Below are 23,250 nucleotides of genomic sequence, written 5' to 3' on the forward strand. Positions count from 1 at the left end.
TGCCAAAATTAGGCTTATGTATGGAGATGGGGGTGGGTAAATGAAGAGGAGAGGGTTTGGCTTCCCTGACTGAACAGGACATACTTGCGAGTGAGTTTTAGGTTACAACTGTGAATCATGTTGTTAACTGTCAGGTACAGTATATATTTTTTTCCAGTCTATTCATCTTTTCAACAGAGTAACTATAATTACTAGATTTTCTGTATGCATATATATTTTGAATTATAAAGTGTATAATGAATTAGACTGAATTTTTAGCTGGAAAGAACATTTGAAAAAAGAAACTATGACGATAAGTTAACAAAACTGTCATTTCAAATATTGGCAAATTCACATGGCTCATTCTAGCGTAGTTTTATATTCCATATGCTTTCAGTTTTTTCTCTATTACATAATTGAACTTAACAGAAGGTGAGTCTTTGAAGGGTCAGTTGCTCTTTCCATATGCCACACTGTCTTAGAGTAATTATAATGTGTCTATTCTGGGAAAATGGATAGCACAACAGAAAAATGATGTGAATATGTTTTAATTAACATCATCCCTTATTGCACACATCTTCATGTAATTCAAATAACATGCTCATAGTATCATAACTGAATAAGAAAAGAGGGGATGGTATAAAGAGTTATACAGAAAGAAAGAGATCGAATAAATTCTGGGTTTGGGAAGAGGGATTAGGAAATATATATCTCTTGTGCTCTCTCATATATCTTTTGCTGTTTGCTATTGGGTTAGATTAAACCCCAAAAGTATTGTCACTTAGGGAGGGCCATTCTTTTCTTTTTTCTTTTCTTTTACTTCAATTCTCCAGGTTGAACATTGCCATTAAGCTTTGTAAATAAATTTGCTCCGTTGAAAACACATGATTCTGATCTTTTAAGTGATAGATAACTCAATGTTATTAACCCATTTTTTCCCAGCATTCTTTAAACTAAGAGGCAATAGTATTATAAATAGATAAATATATAGCTTGCCTTCTTAGAATCTGATATTGCAAACAATTTCATTTTAGAATTAGCCATTCTCGTTTCTTTCAGAAAGTATAATTGGCCATGTGTGCTTTTTAATTAGTATGAATGAAACTGTAAATACGTAATTTATTTGATTAAAGTCCATGTACTTTTTCCTTTATTGAAAGTGGGCTTTGATTTTTATTGGACTAGGTACAAGTGAGTTCTATGGCAAAAATAAAATGTCACATCCTTGATAGTCATTTGTGGAGAGAAGAGACATCTTGGATGCAGCTTTTCTGCAGTATTCTTGGCTGAAAATTTCTTCCTACTTCTTGCGTGAGGAATCCATTTCCTTGCACTTTGCTGTTGTTTTTACCTCTCCAGGATTAGAAGTACTGAACCCTCATAACCCTCACGTCCCCACATACAATTCTAGAATTTCATAGCTGGAAAAGAGCATCCTAATACCTTGCAAGTAGACACTAATGTCTTTATTTTTATGTTTTATATTTTTGAGACAGATTCTTGCTCTTTCACTAAGCCTGGAGTGCAGTGGCATAATCACAGCTCACTGCAGCCTCCAACTCCTGGGCTCAAGCACTTCTCCCACCTCAGCCGCCCTTGTAGCTGGGATTACAGGTGCTTGCCACTGCACCTGGTTAATTTTTAAATGTTCTGTAGAGATGAGGTCTCACTGTGCTGCCAAGGCTGGCCTTCAACTTCTGGCTTCAAGCCATCCTCCTGCCTCTGCCTCTCAAAGGGGTGGGGTTACAGGCGTGAGCCATCATGTCTGGCCTGACGCTAACCTATGTTTCCATCTGCAAGATATACTGTGTATAATTTTGTTATAATACTTATGAATACATTTCTGAATTCTAGCAAAAGGGAAAAATCTTTATTTTGCTTCTGTCATGGAGGAAGGAACTCTGTAATGTTGGCTCAAGCTATAGCATACTTCTCTACCCAGCTTCATATTCTAGTAGGTAAGAGATCTGAGATTAATTGGCTATATTTTTTTTCAGACTCTAGGATTTAAAATAATTTCTTTGAAATTCAGTGGAGAAAAAAATTAGCCATTTCCTTTGCTAAAGAGCAGCATTTACCAAATGTTAGAGAGTTATGTTGTTAGTTTATTCTCAGCTGTTTTTCGCTACAAATCATACAATTTTCAAAGAGTTGAATTTTTGAGCTAGGAGGGATTTCAGATATAATATAAACAGTAGTTCGTTTTACACATAATGAATTTGAGGCCCATAGACATGATGTAAAATATCTAAGATCAAAGGACTAATTAGGCTACCCAAAAATATAGAACTTCCATAATAAAGTGGTAAAGGAAAATTTTAGATTATTATATGTGTGGTTTTTATTGTTTCTCAGCTCTAGCTCAAAAGACCAACTGCTGTTTACATCTTCTGCCTGAATAGAATGAACTCAGGCCTGCTGGGTGTGTTTCTATTGTGACATTGGCACAGACTGAAGCAGCTTAAACACTTTTCAGAGAACCATCATTTTTGAAAACTTGAGTAGCTGATTGTGATCTTGCTAATTAGTTTAAAATATTTCTGAGAGGCCCGGCGCAGTGGCTCATGCCTGTAATCCCAGCACTTGGGAGGCCAAGGCAGGCAGATCACCTGAGGTTGGGAGTTCGAGACCAGCCTGACCAACATGGAGAAACCCTGTCTCTACTAAAAATACAAAAATCAGCTGAGTGTGGTGGTGCATTCCTGTAATCCCAGCTACTTGGGAGGCTGAGGCAGGAGAATCGCTTGAACCCGGGAGGCAGAGGTTGCGGTGAGCCGAGATCGTGCCATTGCACTCCAGCCTGGGCAATAAGAGTGAAACGCTGTCTCAAAAAAAAAAAAAAAAAAAACCAAAACAAAACAACAACAACAACAACAAAACAAAACACCACCACCAAACAACAACAACAACAAAAAAACCAAAAAACATTTCTGAGAATGAAATGTTAAAGCAATCTCAGGATTTCTACTTTTCTAGGACTTTCTGAGAGAACACAGTACATTGGAGATAGAAGATCTCCTTGGAGCTGACTTGAGGGGATCCTTGCATTTTTTAACTGTGTTTGTATAGTTGATCTAAGGCTCCTTTTTCACATGGCAACTGTGTTTGTATAGCTGATCTAAGGTTCCTTTTCACATGTCCTGTCTTCTCAGTGAATCTAAATCTTCAGTATATTATGTTGAGCCATTTCATAATTGTTGCAGATGGTCAAATATCAGCAGCATCAAGTAGTTCCACCTATTTAAATAACGGGAAATTTCTGGGGTTCTAAGTCAAAATACTGAATCTTAAATACATCGATAATGCTTAAGAGCTTTTCCTTGGAATGTAGAAAATGATTATGCACCTCTTATATAGGAAGTGAATTAATGAGCTACAAATCACTGATAAGAAACAAAGCAAAAAATTAAAGACAGTGAATTCAGAGAGAAGGACAAAAAAAAGTCAAACAAATGAGTTTATGTAAAGTATTTGCTTAATTGTTTATTGGGATGAACCTCTTGTGATATGCAGAGCTTTAAGTTAGTGAAAGTCATTTTCCATCACACAATGCATTTTAAAAAGTCACCTTATCAGCTTAAGGAGACTTTGGGCTGAGACAATGGGGTTTTCTAGATCTACAATCATATCATCTGCAAACAGGGACAATTTGACTTCCTCTTTTCCTAATTGAATACCCTTTATTTCCTTCTCCTGCCTGATTGCCCTGGCCAGAACTTTCAGCACTATGTTGAATAGGAGTGGTGAGAGAGGGCATCCCTGTCTTGTGCCAGTTTTCAGAGGGAATGCTTCCAGTTTTTGCCCATTCAGTATGATATTGGCTGTGGGTTTGTCATAGATAGCTCTTATTATTTTGAGATACGTCCCATCAATACCTAATTTATTGAGAGTTTTTAGCATGAAGAGCTGTTGAATTTTGTCAAAGGCCTTTTCTGCATCTATTGAGATAATCATGTGGTTTTTGTCTTTGGTTCTGTTTATATGCTGGATTACATTTACTGATTTGCATATGTTGAATCAGTCTTGCATCCCAGGGATGAAGCCCACTTGATTATGGTGGATAAGCTTTTTGATGTGCTGCTGGATTTGGTTTGCCAGTATTTTACTGAGGATTTTTGCATCAATGTTCATCAGGGATATTGGTCTGAAATTCTCTTTTTTGGTTGTGTCTCTGCCAGGCTTTGGTATCAGGATGATGCTGGCCTCATAAAATGTGTTAGGGAGGATTCCCTCTTTTTCTATCGATTGGAATAGTTTCAGAAGGAATGGTACCAGTTTCTCTTTGTACCTCTGGTAGAATTCGGCTGTGAATCCATCAGGTCCTGGACTCTTTTTGGTTGGTAAGCTATTGATTATTGCCACAATTTCAGAGCCTGTTATTGGTCTATTCAGAGATTCAACTTCTCCTTAAGCTGATAAGCAACTTCAGCAAAGTCTTAGGATACAAAATCATTGTGCAAAAACCACAAGCATTCTTGTACACCAATCACAGACAAACAGAGAGCCAAACCACGAGTGAACTCCCATTCACAATTGCTTCAAAGAGAATAAAATACCTAGGAATACAACTCACAAGGGACGTGAAGGATCTCTTCAAGGAGAACTACAAACCACTGCTCAATGAAATAAAAGAGGATACAAACAAACGGAAGAACATTCCATGCTCATGGGTTGGAAGAATCAATATCGTGAAAATGGTCATACTGTCCAAGGTAATTTATAGATTCAATGCCATCCCCATCAAGCTACCAATGACTTTCTTCACAGAATTTGAAAAAACTACTTTAAAGTTCATATGGAACCAAAAAAGAGCCCGCATCGCCAAGTCAATCCTAAGCCAAAAGAACAAAGCTGGAGGCATCACGCTACCTGACTTCAAACTATACTACAAGGCTACAGTAACCAAAACAGCACGGTACTGGTACCAAAACAGAGACATAGATCAATGGAACAGAACAGAGCCCTCAGAAATAATGCCGCATATCTACAACTATCTGATCTTTGACAAACATGACAAAAACAAGCAATGGGGAAGGGATTCCCTATTTAATAAATGGTGCTGAGAAAACTGGCTAGCCATATGTAGAAAGCTGAAACCGGATCCCTTCCTTACACCTTATACAAAAATTAATTCAAGATGGATTAAAGACTTAAATGTTAGACCTAAAACCATAAAAACCCTAGAAGAAAACCTAGGCAATACCATTCAGGACATAGGCGTGGGCAAGGACTTCATGTCTAAAACACCAAAAGCAATGGCAACAAAAGCCAAAATTGACAAATGGGATCTCATTAAACTAAAGAGCTTCTGCACAGCAAAAGAAACTACCATCAGAGTGAACAGGCAACCTACAGAATGGGAGAACATTTTTGCAACCTACTCATCTGACAAAGGGCTAATATCCAGAATCTACAATGAACTCAAACAAATTTACAAGAAAAAAACAAACAACCCCATCAAAAAGTGGGCAAAGGACATGAACAGACACTTCTCAAAAGAAGACATTTATGCAGCCAAAAAGCACAAGCAAAAATGCTCATCATCACTGGCCATCAGAGAAATGCAAATCAAAACCACAATGAGATACCATCTCACACCAGTTAGAATGGCCATCATTAAAAAGTCAGGAAACAACAGGTGCTGGAGAGGATGTGGAGAAACAGGAACACTTTTACACTGTTGGTGGGACTGTAAACTAGTTCAACCATTGTGGAAGTCAGTGTGGCGATTCCTCAGGGATCTAGAACTAGAAATACTATTTGACCCAGCCATCCCATTACTGGGTATATACCCAAAGGACTATAAATCATGCTGCTATAAAGACACATGCACACGTATGTTTATTGCGGCACTATTCACAATAGCAAAGAGTTGGAACCAACCCAAATGTCCAACAACGATAGACTGGATTAAGAAAATGTGGCACATATACACCATGGAATACTGTGCAGCCATAAAAAATGATGAGTTCATGTCCTTTGTAGGGACATGGATGAAACTGGAAAACATCATTCTCAGTAAACTATCACAAGGACCAAAAACCAAACACCGCATGTTCTCACTCATAGGTGGGAATTGAACAATGAGAACTCATGGACACAGGAAGGGGAACATCACACTCCGGGGACTGTTGTGGGGAGGGACAGCATTAGGAGATATACCTAATGCTAAATGACGAGTTAATGGGTGCAGCACACCAACGTGGCACATGGATACATATGTAACAAACCTGCGCATTGTGCACATGTACCCTAAAACTTAAAGTATAATAATAATAAAAAAAAGTCATCTTATATACAGCTAAACTTTTGTTTATCTAAGCAGGGGGAGTAGAATGATGTATTATGTATTTCATAGCATTCAAACAGTAATAAGCCTGTGGTTGAGAAATTAAATATGGACCAGTTCCTTCTCCCTCATGAAAGTCACACACATACTGTGTTTGGGCACTTACTCTTATTTGATAACTATGCATAGATTCATATATATATATATATATATATATATATATAATATATATTTCTTATATTATCAAGTGATTCCATTCAATTCAACAAAAATATGCAAAACATCTGTCATGTGCCAAGTACTGTGTAACGTGCTAGGGATATAGGGTTTGTCAGACTGAATTGTTTTTGACTTGACTTTCAGCCCCAAAACAATAAAGGCAAATAAGCAATGTGAGAAGGACTTATTTCCATCGCTTCTCGGCCTTTTGGCTAAGATCAAGTGAGAAGGACTTATTTCCAATCATTTAATTCAAATCATTTAACTTGGTAACATGGTTACATATGTGTTTCAGTATTGGCATTTGCATGCATTTCTTTTATCTGTCTTACCTGAAGGATCTTATCACCAGGCTGCAGTAGGTTTGATGCTGGCCCATCAGGCTGAACCCTAGTAACAAAGATACCCTATAAGTCAGAAGTAACAGAGGTTAGGATTCTATTACCAAGAACCAGGCCTACTTAAACAAATCTTCATTCACATAGAAAACAGTGAAAACAGATCCAGAAACAGTTTATACATGTAGGCTTCAAAGATTATTACAGTATTTTAAGCAAGGCAGCACTCTCCAAGCCAAGTTTAAGAGAAGCAACATTTTTGTTTGCAAAAAGAAGCTTTTCTTGTTTTGAAAGTGCAATTATGATTTATAAATTAATCTCATGGCATATTCTTAATGTTTTTTTTCTAAAATCATTTGAAATGTGATGCTGAATCATTTTTTGTATAAATTCTGAATTTGTCTTAAGTTATTCTACTTATGTCTCCATTAAAGGCAGTTGAAGGTATTTGAGAAAGTATCTTCTATTTGATAGGTTATAAGTTCACTGTATACTTTAAAAGCTTTACTAGAATTATATATACATTCTGGTTTATTTTAATGCATATTGTTTCATATGTTACTGAGAATTTTAATATAAAATGTATATGAACAAATTAAACATAAGCAAACTGGAACATGCATTTTAAATAAAGTTTATGACTATATGGTTATAAAATCCCTAAATTGATTAATGCAGTTTATAAGAAAGTCAAATTAATTTCATTGACCATGTATAGAAAAAAAACATATATTGAATGCCTACCACATGCTAGGCCTGGATGGCTCATGATATAGAGATAGATAGAATATAGTTTCTGACTTTAATGAGCTCACAATCTAGTGGAGGAGAAGTCAAGAAAACCAATAATTATAAACATTATGACAAGTGTTATGATAGAGGTATAATGGATTGTAAAAATATGTTGCACCCAGCTTATATTTGTGTGTTAGGTCTTCCAAGAGGAGAAGATACCTGATAGCTGAATAACGAAGAACACGCAAAAGTCATCCATACAGGTAAGGGGAAGAAGGATATTGCAGAGAGAGGGGACAGCACATAAGTGAGTGTGCCTGTTATATGTGGGAAATTTCAAGTGGTTCTGCTATGGCTGGAGTGCTGATGAAAGGGTGGTAGTGGATGGGGTTGGGAGCGCAGCAGAGGATCAGGCCAAAAAGTAGGTTAGGGCAAGATTAAGATGGCCTTTCATAAACCTTCTTACCAATTTCAGGTGCTACTGAAAGATTTTAAACATGATTGTGATAAGATTTTAATTGACATCCAAACAATAAACTGATGAATGGATAAACAAAATGTGGTATATATCTATATGATGAAATATTATTTGGCAATAAAATGGAATAAAGTATGGAAACATGCTACAACATAGAAGAAAACATTATGAAAACATTATGCCCAGTGAAAGAAACAAGTCACAAAAGGCCAAATATTATATAATTCCATTTATGTGAAATATCAAGAATAGGCAAATGCGTAGAAACAGAGAGCAGATTAGCATTTGCCAGTAGCTGGGGAGTAACTGTTAACATGTACAGAGTTTCTTTTTGTACATAGTAAAAATGTTCTGAAATTAGATAATCATGGTGGTTGCACAACTCTGAACACATAAAAATCACTTAATCGTACACTTTAAACGGGTGAGTTTTGTAGTATATCAACTATATTTCAATATAACTGTTAATAGTTTTTAATTCCTAAGCATTATTAATTAAATAGAAGACAATATTTTGATATTCTTGCCTGTTATTGAGAAAAGCATGTTATTTGCTGATCTGTAAACATAATGACTCACTTAAGCTCATAACTTTGTGTGTGTGTGTATATGTGTGTGTATGTGTAAATGGTTTAACAGATCCAAACTAAAATACTTCTACTTGTGTTTTCACTTGGCTTTTCAGAAGTTTATGAAACCTATTAAGACTTTTGAATGATTTTTATCTTTCATATTTTAATCTGTTTTCCTTCTTATTTAGAGATGAAACTACAGATAGGCATCAAAATTTCTAGAAAACTGTATAACTTTTAACCAAGTAATTAGACTTCTAGGACTTAAGGATATAACCGGACAAATATGCAATATACATGTGCTAATATGTTCATCATAGTATTATTTGTAATAACAAAAATTACAAACTATACCTAACAGTCTAATAACAGGGCATTGATTAAAGAAATTATAGTAAATCCATACAGTAGAATGATACGTGGTCATTAAAAGTGAAGTCCTAAATGGCTGATGTAGAAGTACACAAATGTTTAATGAAACAAGCAGGTTATAAAACATTGTGGGTGGTAGGATGCTATTTTTGCTGAAATGTGTTTATATATATATTTGTGTGGACAAATATCTGCAAGGATATCTTCTAAACATTAACAGTTTATATTTATAACATAAACATTAACTGTTTATATTATAAACAGTTAAATACAGTTTATAAACAGTATTTATTACCCAATACTGGGTAACGGGACATCAGATCTTTTTTTTTTTTCCTTTTTTCTTATTTGTGTTTTCCTATTTTTCTACAGTGATGATGCACGACTTATAAGATTAAGAAAATAAAACAAACTTAAAAAATTTGGGTTAATGGTGGCACTCAGGAGTGATGCTTTAACAGCGTTGGCCAATTCAGTTGTAAAAATGGTCAATTCAAAAGAAAAAAGAAAACTAGTTGTTTGAAAAAAGACAAATAAGGCTCAATGATTAATCCACCAGGCCAGTGAATGGCACTAGTTGTGACAACAAATATAATCCCCATGGTTCTTTCCACACTGGGAAAATGGCTCTCACATTCCATCATTTGAAGAGACTATATGTACAATCAGCTCCCCTGGTAGCCCCTCCTTTGCTACTGGGGTCTCTGTACAATAGGCAGAATGACTCTTTTGCCCAAAATAAGCCACTATATCTCTGATTGCTGGAAGTGAAGTTGTTTTGGCTATTATTTTATCTCAGCAGTCAAAATGTCTGCTACCCAGTTAATTTTGATTGCCTTTCTTTACCTCATTGTACAGGAACAGTTTTAATAATGTTTGTATGAATCCAGATCACAGAAGCTGAATTAAGGCCATCGTATCTGCAGTGCTGGGAGGGACTAGCAGCACTCCTCACCTGACTGCTGAAAGAATACAAATGTGGGGTCTGTGGCAGGTGTAATTTCACTCATCACAAAGCTCTGGAGGATTCAACCTCTGTTCTGAAGACTTGCTTTGCTTACTCCTGTGGTGGCCTGAGTCTTCCAAAGCATGTATTGCTTTTTTCTGAAAGCTTTATTATTTCACTTTACTATGTCTTTTCAATCAATAAACTCATTGGTATAGTTCCCTATTCTCCATAGATAGCCTCTCGGCCAGCGCACTGCCACATTAATCCAGGCAGCAGTGACTGCTCCATTTGATCACGGTCTGTGGCATTCACTATCTGTGGAGGTGGAATGTTTCCCAAGACTGCCTGCAAAGGTCAGTGCCCTAATTTTAAATTGTATTTAGTCATATAAACATTGCTATATGAAAGAGACCAGATAAATCTAAACCCATTTTGTGGTCTCTTTTATGATGAATATTGATGAGAAATGTGAAAATGTTGACCCTGCTTTGAAAAAGCTCATTGTAGCAACCTGTCACCCTTTTAACAACTCATTTTATCCTGAGATTTTAAAGAATACTTTGGCACTGGTGACAGAGTTTGGTGGGAAATAATCAGTCTGTTTGTATTCTAAAAATTAGAAGCAATAACTTCCTACTGTTTGGTGAAAAGCTATCTCCTAACTTCCAAACAACAAGAAGCCAACTTGTGTGTATCAAATATCCAAATAATGGCATCTTACAAATCTTTCAACTCTGCTAGCGAGATCTTAAATGTGTTCAGTTTCCTATAACATTTGGCAGAATGCTAAATGAAGGACAAATAATGATGCAATACATTTAAAACTAGCTACATAATGTACTAATGTAAGTCAAAATGAAAAATTATAATAGCTTATTATTGCATAGCTTTATCATAAAACTTCATCATAAAACTGCTGTTATATAATAACCCATAAAACCAGGAGCTAAAAGTAGCAGGAACTTTAATTTCAAGTTTAATTTCCATACCATGAAGCATTCTCTCTGCTTCTGTCAAGTCCCCACGAAGGGAATCATTAACCCTCTTTTCCAATAAGGCAATATGTATTAGTTTTCTACTGTTGCTGTAACAAAGTTCCAAAAACCTAGTGGCTTAAAACTTCACAAATTTATTATTTTACTGTTCTGTAGGTTAGAAGTCCAACATAGGTCTCACTGGGCTAAAATAAAAGTTTTGGTACGGCTGCATTCTTTTCTGGAATCTTCAGGGGGAGAATCCATTTCTCTGCCTTATGTAGCTTCTAGGAAATGTCCACATCCCTTGGCTCATGATGATCCCATTCTTCCATCTTCAAAGCAACCAATGGTGAACCTCTCTGACCATTTTTCTGCTGTCACATGTCCCTCTGACTGCAGCTAGGAAAGATTCTCCATTTTTAAGGCCCATGTGATTACACTGGGCCCATCCGAATAATCCAGGGTAATCTTCTCATCTTAAGGTCCTTAACTTCATCCAATCTGCAAAGTCCTGTTTGCCATGTAATGTAACATATTCACAGTTCTGAATAATTAGGTTTTTTTTTGAGACAGCGTTTCACTCTGTCACCCAGGCTGGAGTGCAGTGGCATGATCATGGTTCAATGCAGCCTTTGCCTCCTGGGTTCCGGTGATCCTCCCACCTCAGCCTCCTGCGTAGCTGTGACTACAGGCATGTGCCACCACACCTGGCTAATTTTTATATTTTTGGTAGAGACAGGGTTTTGCCATATTGCCCAGGCTGGTCTTCAACTCCTAACCTCAAGTGATTGGCCCATGTCGGCCTCCCAAAGTCCTGGGATTACAGGCATGAGCCACTGTGTCCAGCCTAGGATGTTTCTGAGAAGCCATTTTTTCTGTCTGCCACACTGTGCAAGTAGTGGTCAAGAGCATAGCTCTGGAGTTTACCTGTCTGTGTTCACCATTTACAATTGTTGACCTTGGGTAAGTTAACTTCTATGGACTTTTCGTCATCAGTACAATGGGTTAATAAATGGTACATACTTTATAGAATTGTTAGATGAAGTGACTGAGTACATAGAAAATAGAACAATGGATGACACTCAGTATAGCATCAATAAATGTTACTTTAATTATCAAAAGTCTGAAACTCTGCCAGGCATGGTGGCTCACTCCCTTAGTCCCAGCACTTTGGAAGGCTGCAGTAGGCAGATTGCTTGAGCCCAGGAGTTTGAGACCACCCTGGGCAAAATGGTGAGACCCCATCGCTATTTTTACTTTTTAAAAAAAGTCTGAAATTCAATCTACAACTCAAGGTCTTTAATCCAGCAAAGCCCACATTGAGAGTTTCTGAGTCTCCAACTACACCAGATTCACTGGCAGAAAAAATTCTTTTCCTCTCTGTTTAGAGTATATTGAAAGGCCAATATTTGCCATCTTTCCTTTGAATTCCTAACAAATAAGGGGACATTGACACCTCTTATTTAGGGAAGGAGATGAGAAGGGGCTGGAAAGTTCCTCCTGCCTCATCCATGGTTTCCTGGTTGTGGCTAACTGTGATAATGGCTCCAGTGACTGTTCACTCCTAGTAGTGGACATGAGTCCCATCTGGAGGGCTTTCTAAATGATTTTTGATTAACTTTCAGGGACTATTTCCTTCAGTAGCTCCAAGTCAGGAGTATCAGCCCTTTATAGTAATAGCTAATAGAATCCACTGTAGTTAGTGGCTTGTGGCATCTCTAAGTGGGTTTTTCTTCTCTCTCTCACCTCAGGTTCTTTAGTGACTTGAAAGCACAATGGTTTTCCCTCAGGACCACCTCTAGAGGGTATCTCACAACAGAGCAACACGGTAGGTACCGCAAGCTCCTTTCAAAAGAATGAAATCTTTGCTCTTCTCAGTCACTAGCATTCGGACGTGTTTGAGACAGGCACAGATCCCGTGGATTCATGCATCACAGAGGGACTCCTCTAGGTTTGAACCAAAGCTCATCTAGAAAGGGCTAGCTGCATTAGCCACACAGGCATGATTTGTTGCCATTTCTTATTTCCACCTCATTTAAAAACTATTAATAGTCTTTATACAAGTCATAAATGATTATTCCAGAAGTACTCACAATGGGCTTATAAAAAGTTTTGCTTTCCACAAGTAATTTTGGAAAAGGATAAGTTTGGGAGGCTTCTTGCATTGTTAAGATCTGACCTTGCCTTACTGGTTACCTAGCTTTTACATCTCTGGACATAAAACTTAAAGGACTTAGAAAATTAGTTTACAAGGCCAACATTTAACATTCTAAGTTTAGAGGAGAAAGGAACTTTATTTGGCTTTTTAATGATGAAGGTGAACGATTGTGACAGTCTCAGCCATTGTAAATGTAGACACCAAAATAGAACTTGTCTTAAGGGACCTACGACTTCAACGTATGAAATATGCTTTTCCTTAATTTTCTGAAAAGTCTTGGCTCTAGCTGATGCTGAGAAATTGGTTTCTAGAAAGACCATATCTCAAGTAAAAATTATATACAATTACAATTCAGAACATATTAGTTAAAAATAGCATATAGTATTTCATGCTTTCATATAACTATGGAAGTTCAAAGAGTGTTTCTAGAGGCAAAACTGACTCATGAAAACAGCAAACAGAGCCATAGATTCAATTTTTAGGGGGAAACTTTTTCTTCCAAAAAAGTAGCAAATATTAATTTTCTTTCATAACGTGGGCAATGTCAATATTGAAGCTATATTGTGGCTTGTAGAAGCAACATTAGATATACATAAGAGCCTATATTTACTTAGTCCCTGTGATTATTAGAACACTTGGCATATCAAGGATAAAGGTATTATCAATAGTGCTCCTCTCCATGAATCAAAAGTGTAATGACAAAGTATTTTAAGGTTAATTGCTATGCATCAAGTTTTAGGCTTTGAATAATTTGCTACCTTAGCAACTGATAAATTTATATGCATCAAGAGAAGTGATTTATCCTATGGCCATTAGAAGTTAAGAGAGAGGAGGAGTGATGGAAGAAGAGAGAAAGAGGGAGAGAGAAAGAAAAGGACACTGACAGCTGAATATGATGCTTCCATGAATGGCCGTACTTAGCTCACAAAACAGTTAAGTGTAAAATCTGTAAAAGATGAACAGAAGGAGAATTGCTTTAGAAACAGAAAATTTAAGGCAGAGACACAAGTAAAAATTCTGCAACCGACTAAAGTCTTCTAAAAATTTAACAAAAATTTTATGCATAGAAAGGAATTTCAGTTTCATTAATTTTTAAAAAAGGAAATATTACAACGGAAATCACTTGGTTGCATTTGCACAAAAATTTATTAATAATGCACGAGAGCAACAAAGAGACTAGTGCAACCCAAAGAAATGGACTCCGGGATCACAGATCTCTTAGTGGCAATATAATGAAATGTAATGTTCTAGCAAAATAAATACACATTGTTTGTCTTTGGACTTGCATCATTCTTTTAGGTCATTCTAAAAGTTTGTTTAGTAGCATATATATATAATTATAATATATAATATATATTATAATATATCTGTTCTTTTTTAGATAATTTGAACGTAAGTGCTAAAACTGTGTTTGGTTTTGGTTACTTTATATGTTTTAACTTTTATTAATTGCTTAGTATTTCTATTGTTTAACAATTAAACATGTCTGGGATGTCTGTCTATTGTGACTGAAAGTACATTGCACCCTGTTGATTTCTTAGTGAAATTCTTGACTTTTCTTTTACTTGCTTGTCATATGTTCTTTTAAAAGTCCATAATCATATTCATTCACTTACAATCCTTTTGGATTTCTGGACTCTTAGGAAAAAATAAAAGAAATATTTACCATTTATTTTATTTTATAAATCCTGTAAAGCCTGTATTTAATATGGGACCCCAACTTGTGGCGAATATTTGAATTGCTAAGCTTTGTACAGTTTACTGATCCAGTCAGCGTCCCTAATGGCTTTTCCTCTCAGCTTCACAAATCACATAAAATAGTAAAAATGATTAAAAACAGGAGTGGGAACTGTAGGAGGCTGTGGATCCTTCTTTTTAGCTATTCTTAAAATAGTATTGATAATCAGGTTTCTGATTATAATTCCTGAAGGCTCCCTCAAAGCCCCTCTGGTTGTATAATTTTTTGACACTATCTGCACTATTTTAAAATCACAAATTGAAAAGTGAAGAATTCAGTGAAACTTTCTTTAACCAATTCTGCTAAAATAAGGTTTTTCAAGTGAAAAATTGTTTGTTGTAAGCTATATTCAGTCAAACTGATTCTCATAGGTTTAATATGGTTTTATTCAATGGCTAATACATCATTATATGGTCAGAATATGCTAGAACATTTCTTAGAGGTGGCTCAGGAAGTCAGAAAGGCTGGGGGCAAGTGCCAGAAGACACTACAGTTGTGAATTCTTGATATGTTGACGAATAAAGTGGCTCTTAGGGCAAGGCTGTGCACAGGTGGTGTAGAGTAGAATGAAAGGAGTGGGTGAATCATATTTAGTCTTGATAGTTCTATAATTACTTAAAATTTTACAGTGCTGATATTTTCACTCATTACCTATGTGTTTTTAAAAAGGCATAGGTTAAAGAAAAAGGACACTGTAGTTGTACACATCTGAGACTGACAGTGTATTTAAAGGAGGATGATTACGCCACACAGAGTAAAAGCATTGAGACTGCCTGTGGCTGATGAATGAAGGGGCAGCAGTTCACATTCAGCAGAACCAGCAAAGATTTAGAAGTAAAAGTCATTGTCGATTTCTCTTTGTCTCTTTGGCCACTCTCATTTTATGGCCCAGAGATGAACACCTTCAGGGAACTGAAGCCACCTCAGCTAATGCCACCACCCCAGCTGAAGCTACTCCAGCTAGTGCAACTCTTACAAAACTCGCACATATCATGGGTCTTTTTTTTTTTTCAATGTAGGAATAAGAAAAGGTTCCCAAGTCTAGGTACTCCATTAAGTTATTCATTCTGAGTCAAGGTAGAAACATTCGTTGACAGAGAGGACAAAGGGAACATGTGATTTTTTTTTTTTCTCTTTCAACAGAGAACTCAGTATACCTCAATGAACAAAGAAAGACAAACAAATATGACTTTTCTTTAATCATTTTAATGTTTAATTCCACACTAGAGAGATTGCTTGTTTTCTATTAATGAATGTCCTCAGGGGTTAAATGATAGTCCCTTTTAATGGAAATGTGGTTTGTGCATGGCGATGGGTTTATTCAACACGATTTTTAAATATAGGAAGCCGTTTTCCTTTCCGCTGTACTTAGAATCAGACACTTAGACCATGTATAACTATACTATTTATATTGTAAAGCTAAAGAATAATTAAACAAATGCATAGGCCAAGCACGGTGGCTCACGCCTGTAATCCCAGCGCTTTGGGAGGCCGAGGCGGGTGGATGACCTGAAGTCTGGAGTTCGGGACCAGCCTGCCCAACATGGTGAAACCCCGTCTCTACTAAAATACAAAAATTAGCTGGGTGTGGTGGCAGATGCCTGTAGTCCCAGCTACTGAGGAGGCTAAGGTGAGAGAATTGCTTGAACCCGGGAGGCAGAGGTTGCAGTGAGCCGAGATCACATCACTGCACTCCAGCCTGGGCGACAAGAGCCAGACTCCGTCTCAAAAAACAAAAAAACAAAAAACAAAACAAAAAAAACCATGCATATATGTGTACTTTGGTACCTTATTCAGTAATCCCAAACTACTATTACTTACTCTTTACCTCTGGATTTGTTGGTTATTCTTTTTAGTAATTATGTAAGATCTTATTGATAAACTAATTTTAAGTGCTTTCATATTTTGATTAAAAAAGTTTAGGTTCCAAAGTACACATCTATGCATTTATTTAATTGTTCATTAGCTTTACATTGATACTTTTTAATGACCTTACTTTTTCACATTTATGCCCCAGTGAAAGTTTCCCGAAGAATTAATGGTATTTATTTGCTTTCATAAGCTGAAATTCATGTCTCCTTTCTATTATAATGTCTAGATAATGACATTTTTCAATTGGCTAAAGCAGGCTACCATACCTTTTAAAAAAAAGCTTGGTATAAGTCGTCACACCTGTAGGAATACTATTTGTTGGAGATTGTGAAGACTACATTTCATTTCTACCAATGTTTCTGAATAGATCTTGGACTTTTTACTCCAACATTAAGACAATGAACTGAAAGGTGAAAACTTATTTTTTATTAAAGAAAGAACTCATCTTACTGTTAATGTCCTCAGACAACCTAGTGGCATTCTGAACCTCAAATTGCAATATGACTAAGATGCAGCTGAAGTAATCAGTTATGTTTATAAAATAATTTATGCTTGAAATTTATTTTTTAAAATCATTTTATATATAAAATAAAATCTGTTTCAGCCTCTTCCTAAATTTAGTCTGAAGTACAAAAACAATTCGATCTCTATCCCTTGCTCCTGAATTTTATTTTCACATAATGCATAAATTTTTTCAAATTACTTTGCCTTACATAATCACTTGAAGTAGAATTAAGGATGTGACACATATAAGAATTATATTACTTACAAAATGAATTTAGAAACATATACAATAAATTGTACTTGTCTAGTAGCTGCACAAAGTTAAGGAAATGTGCTAAAAGTAGTTTAATATTTATGTAGTAAATATTCATCTTGTGCTATATGGAGTTTTAAACAAATATGTTTGCTATTCTCATTTTTTAAACCCATGGAGAAAACCTGACAGGAGATAGGCATATGGTGTGTACCTTTTTTATAAGTTAAAAGCATATCTTTAGCAAGCTTTTGTTTATGGATCACCCAGTGTCATGAAGTTGAGCAAAACTGGGACATTATTCTTGTGCATTTTTGAATTTGCCATTGCCCCGCGTGCCTCTGAGTATTGTTATCCTTGGATAAAAGTATTAAATAAAAGCTTCAATTCCGCATGTCTAAGGGTCCTTCTTTTCTTCATATTAATCATGTAAATACTTTTATTTGATGTAATATCCATATCCACACAAAAACGATGGAATGAAAAGAGGAGGGGCTTAAGTCCTGTTGCAGGCTGTTTGGGCATCTGGAGGCAGTAATTTAAATGTAACGTAAATAGATGCCGGGGGTGGAGCCAAGATGGCCGAATAGGAACAGCTCTGGTCTACAGCTCCCAGCCCCAGCGACACAGAAGACGGGTGATTTCTGCATTTCTGCTTGAGGTACCGGTTTCATCTCAATAGGGAGTGCCTAACAGTGGGTGCAGGACAGTCGGTGAAGCGCACTGTGTGCGAGCCGAAGCAGGGCGAGGCATTGCCTCACTCGGGAAGCGCAAGGGGCCAGGGAGTTCCCTTTCCTAGTCAAAGAAAGGGGAAACAGACGGCACCTGGAATATCGGGTCAGTCCCATCCTAATACTGCGCTTTTCCAACGGGCCTGGAAAACGGCACACTAGGAGATTGTTTCCCGCACCTGGCTCGGAGGGTCCTATGCCCACGGAGTCTCGCTGATTGCTAGCACAGCAGTCTGAGATCAAGCTGCAAGGGGCAGCGAGGCTGGGGGAGGGGCGCCCGCCATTGCCCAGGCTTGCTTAGGTAAACAAAGCAGCCAGGAAGCTCGAACTGGGTGGAGCCCACCACAGCTCAAGGAGGCCTGCCTGCCTCTGTAGGCTCCACGTCTGGGGGCAGGGCAAGAACCTCCGCAGACTTAAATGTCCCTGTCTGACTGACAGCTTTGAAGAGAGTAGTGGTTCTCCCAGCACGCAGCTGGAGATCTGAGAATGGACAGACTGCCTCCTAAAGTGGGTCCCTCACCCCTGAGCAGCCTAACTGGGAGGCACCCCCCCAGTAGGGACAGACTGACACCTCATTCAACCGGGTACTCCTCTGAGACAAAACTTTCAGAGGAACTATCAGACAGCTGAATTTGTGGTCTCACGAAAATCCGCTGTTCTGCAGCCACCGCTGCTGACACCCAGCCAAACAGGGTCTGGAGTGGACCTCTAGCAAACTCCAACAGACCTGCAGCTGAGGGTCCTGTCTGGTAGAAGGAAACTAACAAACAGAAAGGACATCCACACCAAAAACCCATCTGTACATCACCATCATCAAAAACAAAAAGTAGATAAAACCACAAAGATGGGGAAAAAACAGAGCACAAAAACTGGAAACTCTAAAAAACAGAGCACCTCTCCTCCTCCAAAGGAACGCAGTTCCTCACCAGCAATGGAACAAAGCTGGATGGAGGATGACTTTGATGAGCTGAGAGAAGAAGGCTTCAGATGATCAAACTACTCTGAGCTACGAGAGGAAATTCAAAACAATAGCAAAGAAGTTAAAAACTTTGAAAAAAAATTAGAAGAATGGATAACTAGAATAACCAATGGAGAGAAGGGCTTAAAGGAGCTGATGGAGCTGAAAGCCAAGTTTCGAGAACTACGCGAAGATTGCAGAAGCCTCAGTAGCAGATGCGATCAACTGGAAGAAAGGGTATCGCTGATGGAAGATGAAATGAATGAAATGAAGAGAGAAGGGAAGTTTAGAGAAAAAAGAATAAAAAGAAATGAACAAAGCCTCTAAGAAATTTGGGACTATGTGAAAAGACCAAACCTACGTCTGATTGGTGTACCTGAAAATGATGGGGAGAATGGAACCAAGTTGGAAAACACTCTGCAAGATATTATCCAGGAGAACTTCCCCAATCTAGCAAGGCAGGCCAGCATTCAGATTCAGGAAATACAGAGAACGCCACAAAGATACTCCTCGAGAAGGGCAACTCCAAGACACATAATTGTCAGATTCACCAAAGTTGAAATGAAGGAAAAAATGTTAAGGGCAGCCAGAGAGAAAGGTCGGGTTACCCACAAACGGAAGCCCATCAGACTAACAGCTGATCTCTCAGCAGAAACTCTACAAGCCAGAAGAGAGTGGGGGCCGATATTCACCATTCTTAAAGAAAAGAATTTTCAACCCAGAATTTCCTATCCCGCCAAACTAAGCTTCATAAGTGAAGGAGAAATAAAATACTTTACAGATAAGCAAACGCTGAGTGATTTTGTCACCACCAGGCCTGCCCTAAAAGAGCTCCTGAAGGAAGCACTAAACATGGAAAGGAACGACCGGCACCAGCCACTGCAAAAACATGCCAAATTGTAAAGACCATCGAGGCTAGGAAGAAACTATAGCAACTAAGGAGCAAAATAACCAACTAACATCATAATGACAGGATCAGATTCACACATAACAATATTAACGTTAAATGTAAATGGGCTAAATGCTCCAACCAAAAGACACAGACTGGCAAACTGGATAAGGAGTCAGGACCCATCAGTGTGCTGTATTCAGGAAACCCATCTCATGTGCAGAGACACACATAGACTCAAAACAAAGGGATGGAAGAAGATCTATCAAGCAACTGGAAATCAAAAAAAGGCAGGGGTTGCAATCCTAGTCTCTGATAAAATAGACTTTAAACCAACAAAGATCAAAAGAGACAAAGAAGGCCATTACATAATGGTAAAGGGATCAATTCAACAAGAAGAGCTAACTATCCTAAATATATATGCACCCAACACAGGAGCACCCAGATTCATAAAGCAAGTCCTCAGTGACCTACAAAGGGACTTAAACTCCCACACAATAATAATGGGAGATTTTAACACCCCACTGTCAGCATTAGACAGATCAACGAGACAGAAAGTTAACAAGGATATTCAGGAATTGAACTCAGCTCTACATAAAGTGGACCTAATAGACATCTACAGAACTCTCCACCCCAAGTCAACAGAATATACAGTTTTTTCAGCACCACACCACACCTATTCCAAAATTGACCACATAGTTGGAAGTAAAGCTCTCCTCAGCAAATGTAAAAGAACAGAAATTATAACAAACTGTCTCTCAGACCACAGTGCAATCAAACTAGAACTCAGGATTAAGAAACTCACTCAAAACCGCTCAACTACATGGAAACTGAACAACCTGCTCCTGAATGACTATTGGGTACATAATGAAATGAAGGCAGAAATAAAGATGTTCTTTGAAACCAACGAGAACAAAGACACAACATACCAGAATCTCTGGGACACGTTCAAAGCAGTGTGTAGAGGGAAATTTATAGCACTAAATGCCCACAAGAGAAAGCAGGAAAGATCCAAAATGGACACCCTAACATCACAATTAAAAGAACTAGAAAAGCAAGAGCAAACACATTCAAAAGCTAGCAGAAGGCTAGAAATAACTAAAATCAGAGCAGAACTGCAGGAAATAGAGACACAAAAAACCCTTCAAAAAATTAATGAATCCAGGAGCTGGTTTTTTGAAAGGAACAACAAAATTGATGGACCGCTAGCAAGACTAATAAAGAAGAAAAGAGAGAAGAATCAAATAGATGCAATAAAAAACGAAAAAGGGGATATCACCACCGATCCCACAGAAATACAATCTACCATCAGAGAATACTACAAACACCTCTATGCAAATAAACTAGAAAATCTAGAAGAAATGGATAAATTCCTCGACAAATACACCCTCCCAAGACTAAACCAGGAAGAAGTTGAATCTCTGAATAGACCAATAACAGGTTCTGAAATTGTGGCAATAATCAATAGCTTACCAACCAAAAAGAGTCCAGGACCTGATGGATTCACAGCTGAATTCTACCAGAGGTACAAGGAGGAACTGGTACCATTCCTTCTGAAACTATTCCAATCGATAGAAAAAGAGGGAATCCTCCCTAACACATTTTACGAAGCCAGCATCGTCCTGATACCAAAACCTGGCAGAGACTTAACCAAAAAAGAGAATTTCAGACCAATATCCTTGATGAACATTGATGCAAAAATCCTCAATAAAATACTGGCAAACCGAATCCAGCAGCACATCAAAAAGCTTATCCACCATGATCAAGTGGGCTTCATCCCTGGGATGCAAGGCTGGTTCAACATACGCAAATCAATAAATGTAATCCAGCATATAAACAGAACCAAAGACAAAAACCACATGATTATCTCAGTAGATGCAGAAAAGGCCTTTGACAAAATTCAACAACCCTTCATGCTAAAAACTCTCAATAAATTAGGTATTGATGGGACGTATCTCAAAATAATAAGAGCTATCTACGACAAACCCACAGCCAATATCATACTGAATGGGCAAAAACTGGAAGCATTCCCTCTGAAAACTGGCACAAGACAGGGATGCCCTCTCTCACCGCTCCTATTCAACATAGTGCTGGAAGTTCTGGCCAGAGCAATCAGGCAGGAGAAGGAAATAAAGGGTATTCAATTAGGAAAAGAGGAAGTCAAATTGTCCCTGTTTGCAGATGACATGATTGTATATCTAGAAAACCCCATTGTCTCAGCCCAAAATCTCCTTAAGCTGATTAGCAACTTCAGCAAAGTCTCAGGATACAAAATTAATGTACAAAAATCACAAGCATTCTTGTACACCAATCACAGACAAACACAGAGCCAAATCATGAGTGAACTCCCATTCACAATTGCTTCAAAGAGAATAAAATACCTAGGAATCCAACTTACAAGGGATGTGAAGGACCTCTTCAAGGAGAACTACAAACCACTGCTCAATGAAATAAAAGAGGATACAAACAAATGGAAGAACATTCCATGCTCATGGATTGGAAGAATCAATATCGTGAAAATGGCCATACTGCCCAAGGTAATTTATAGATTCAATGCCATCCCCATCAAGCTACCAATGACTTTCTTCACAGAATTGGAAAAAACTACTTTAAAGTTCATATGGAACCAAAAAAGAGCCCGCATCACCAAGTCAATCCTAAGCGAAAAGAACAAAGCTGGAGGCATCATGCTACCTGACTTTAAACTATACTACAAGGCTACAGTAACCAAAACAGCATGGTACTGGTACCACAACAGAGACATAGATCAATGGAACAGAACAGAGCCCTCAGAAATGATGCCGCATATCTACAACTATCTGATCTTTGACAAACCTAACAAAAACAAGAAATGGGGAAAGGATTCCCTATTTAATAAATGGTGCTGGGAAAACTGGCTAGCCATATGTAGAAAGCTGAAACTGGATCCCTTCCTTACACCTTATACAAAAATTAATTCAAGATGGATTAAAGACTTATATGTTAGACCTAAAACCATTAAAATCCTACAAGAAAACCTAGGCAATACCATTCAGGACATAGGCATGGGCAAGGACTTCATGTCTAAAACACCAAAAGCAATGGCAACAAAAGCCAAAATCAACAAATGGGATCTCATTAAACGAAAGAGCTTCTGCACAGCAAAAGAAACTATCATCAGAGTGAACAGGCAACCTACAGAATGGGAGAAAATTTTTGCAACCTACTCATCTGACAAAGGGCTAATATCCAGAATCTAC

At 37.6% G+C, this 23,250-nt stretch overlaps 1 protein-coding gene across 3 annotated transcripts in view; it reads right to left on the minus strand.

Annotated features, from left to right (window-relative positions):
* The window catches only part of LOC100590153 (leucine-rich repeat-containing protein 7), a 107,207-nt gene that overhangs the window by 9,229 nt on the left and 74,728 nt on the right, over positions 1-23,250 (minus strand). For 2 of the 3 annotated variants that reach the window (XM_030823155.1, XM_030823154.1), the window contains one exon: positions 6,820-6,894. In XM_030823155.1, the coding sequence (XP_030679015.1) occupies positions 6,820-6,894 (75 nt within the window). Of the gene's footprint in view, positions 1-6,815; positions 6,895-23,250 lie in introns of those variants that run through there. The other variant, XM_030823156.1, reaches the window with a different exon arrangement.

Source organism: Nomascus leucogenys, chromosome 12 (assembly GCF_006542625.1).
Source record: "Nomascus leucogenys isolate Asia chromosome 12, Asia_NLE_v1, whole genome shotgun sequence".
Taxonomy (NCBI): domain Eukaryota; kingdom Metazoa; phylum Chordata; class Mammalia; order Primates; family Hylobatidae; genus Nomascus; species Nomascus leucogenys.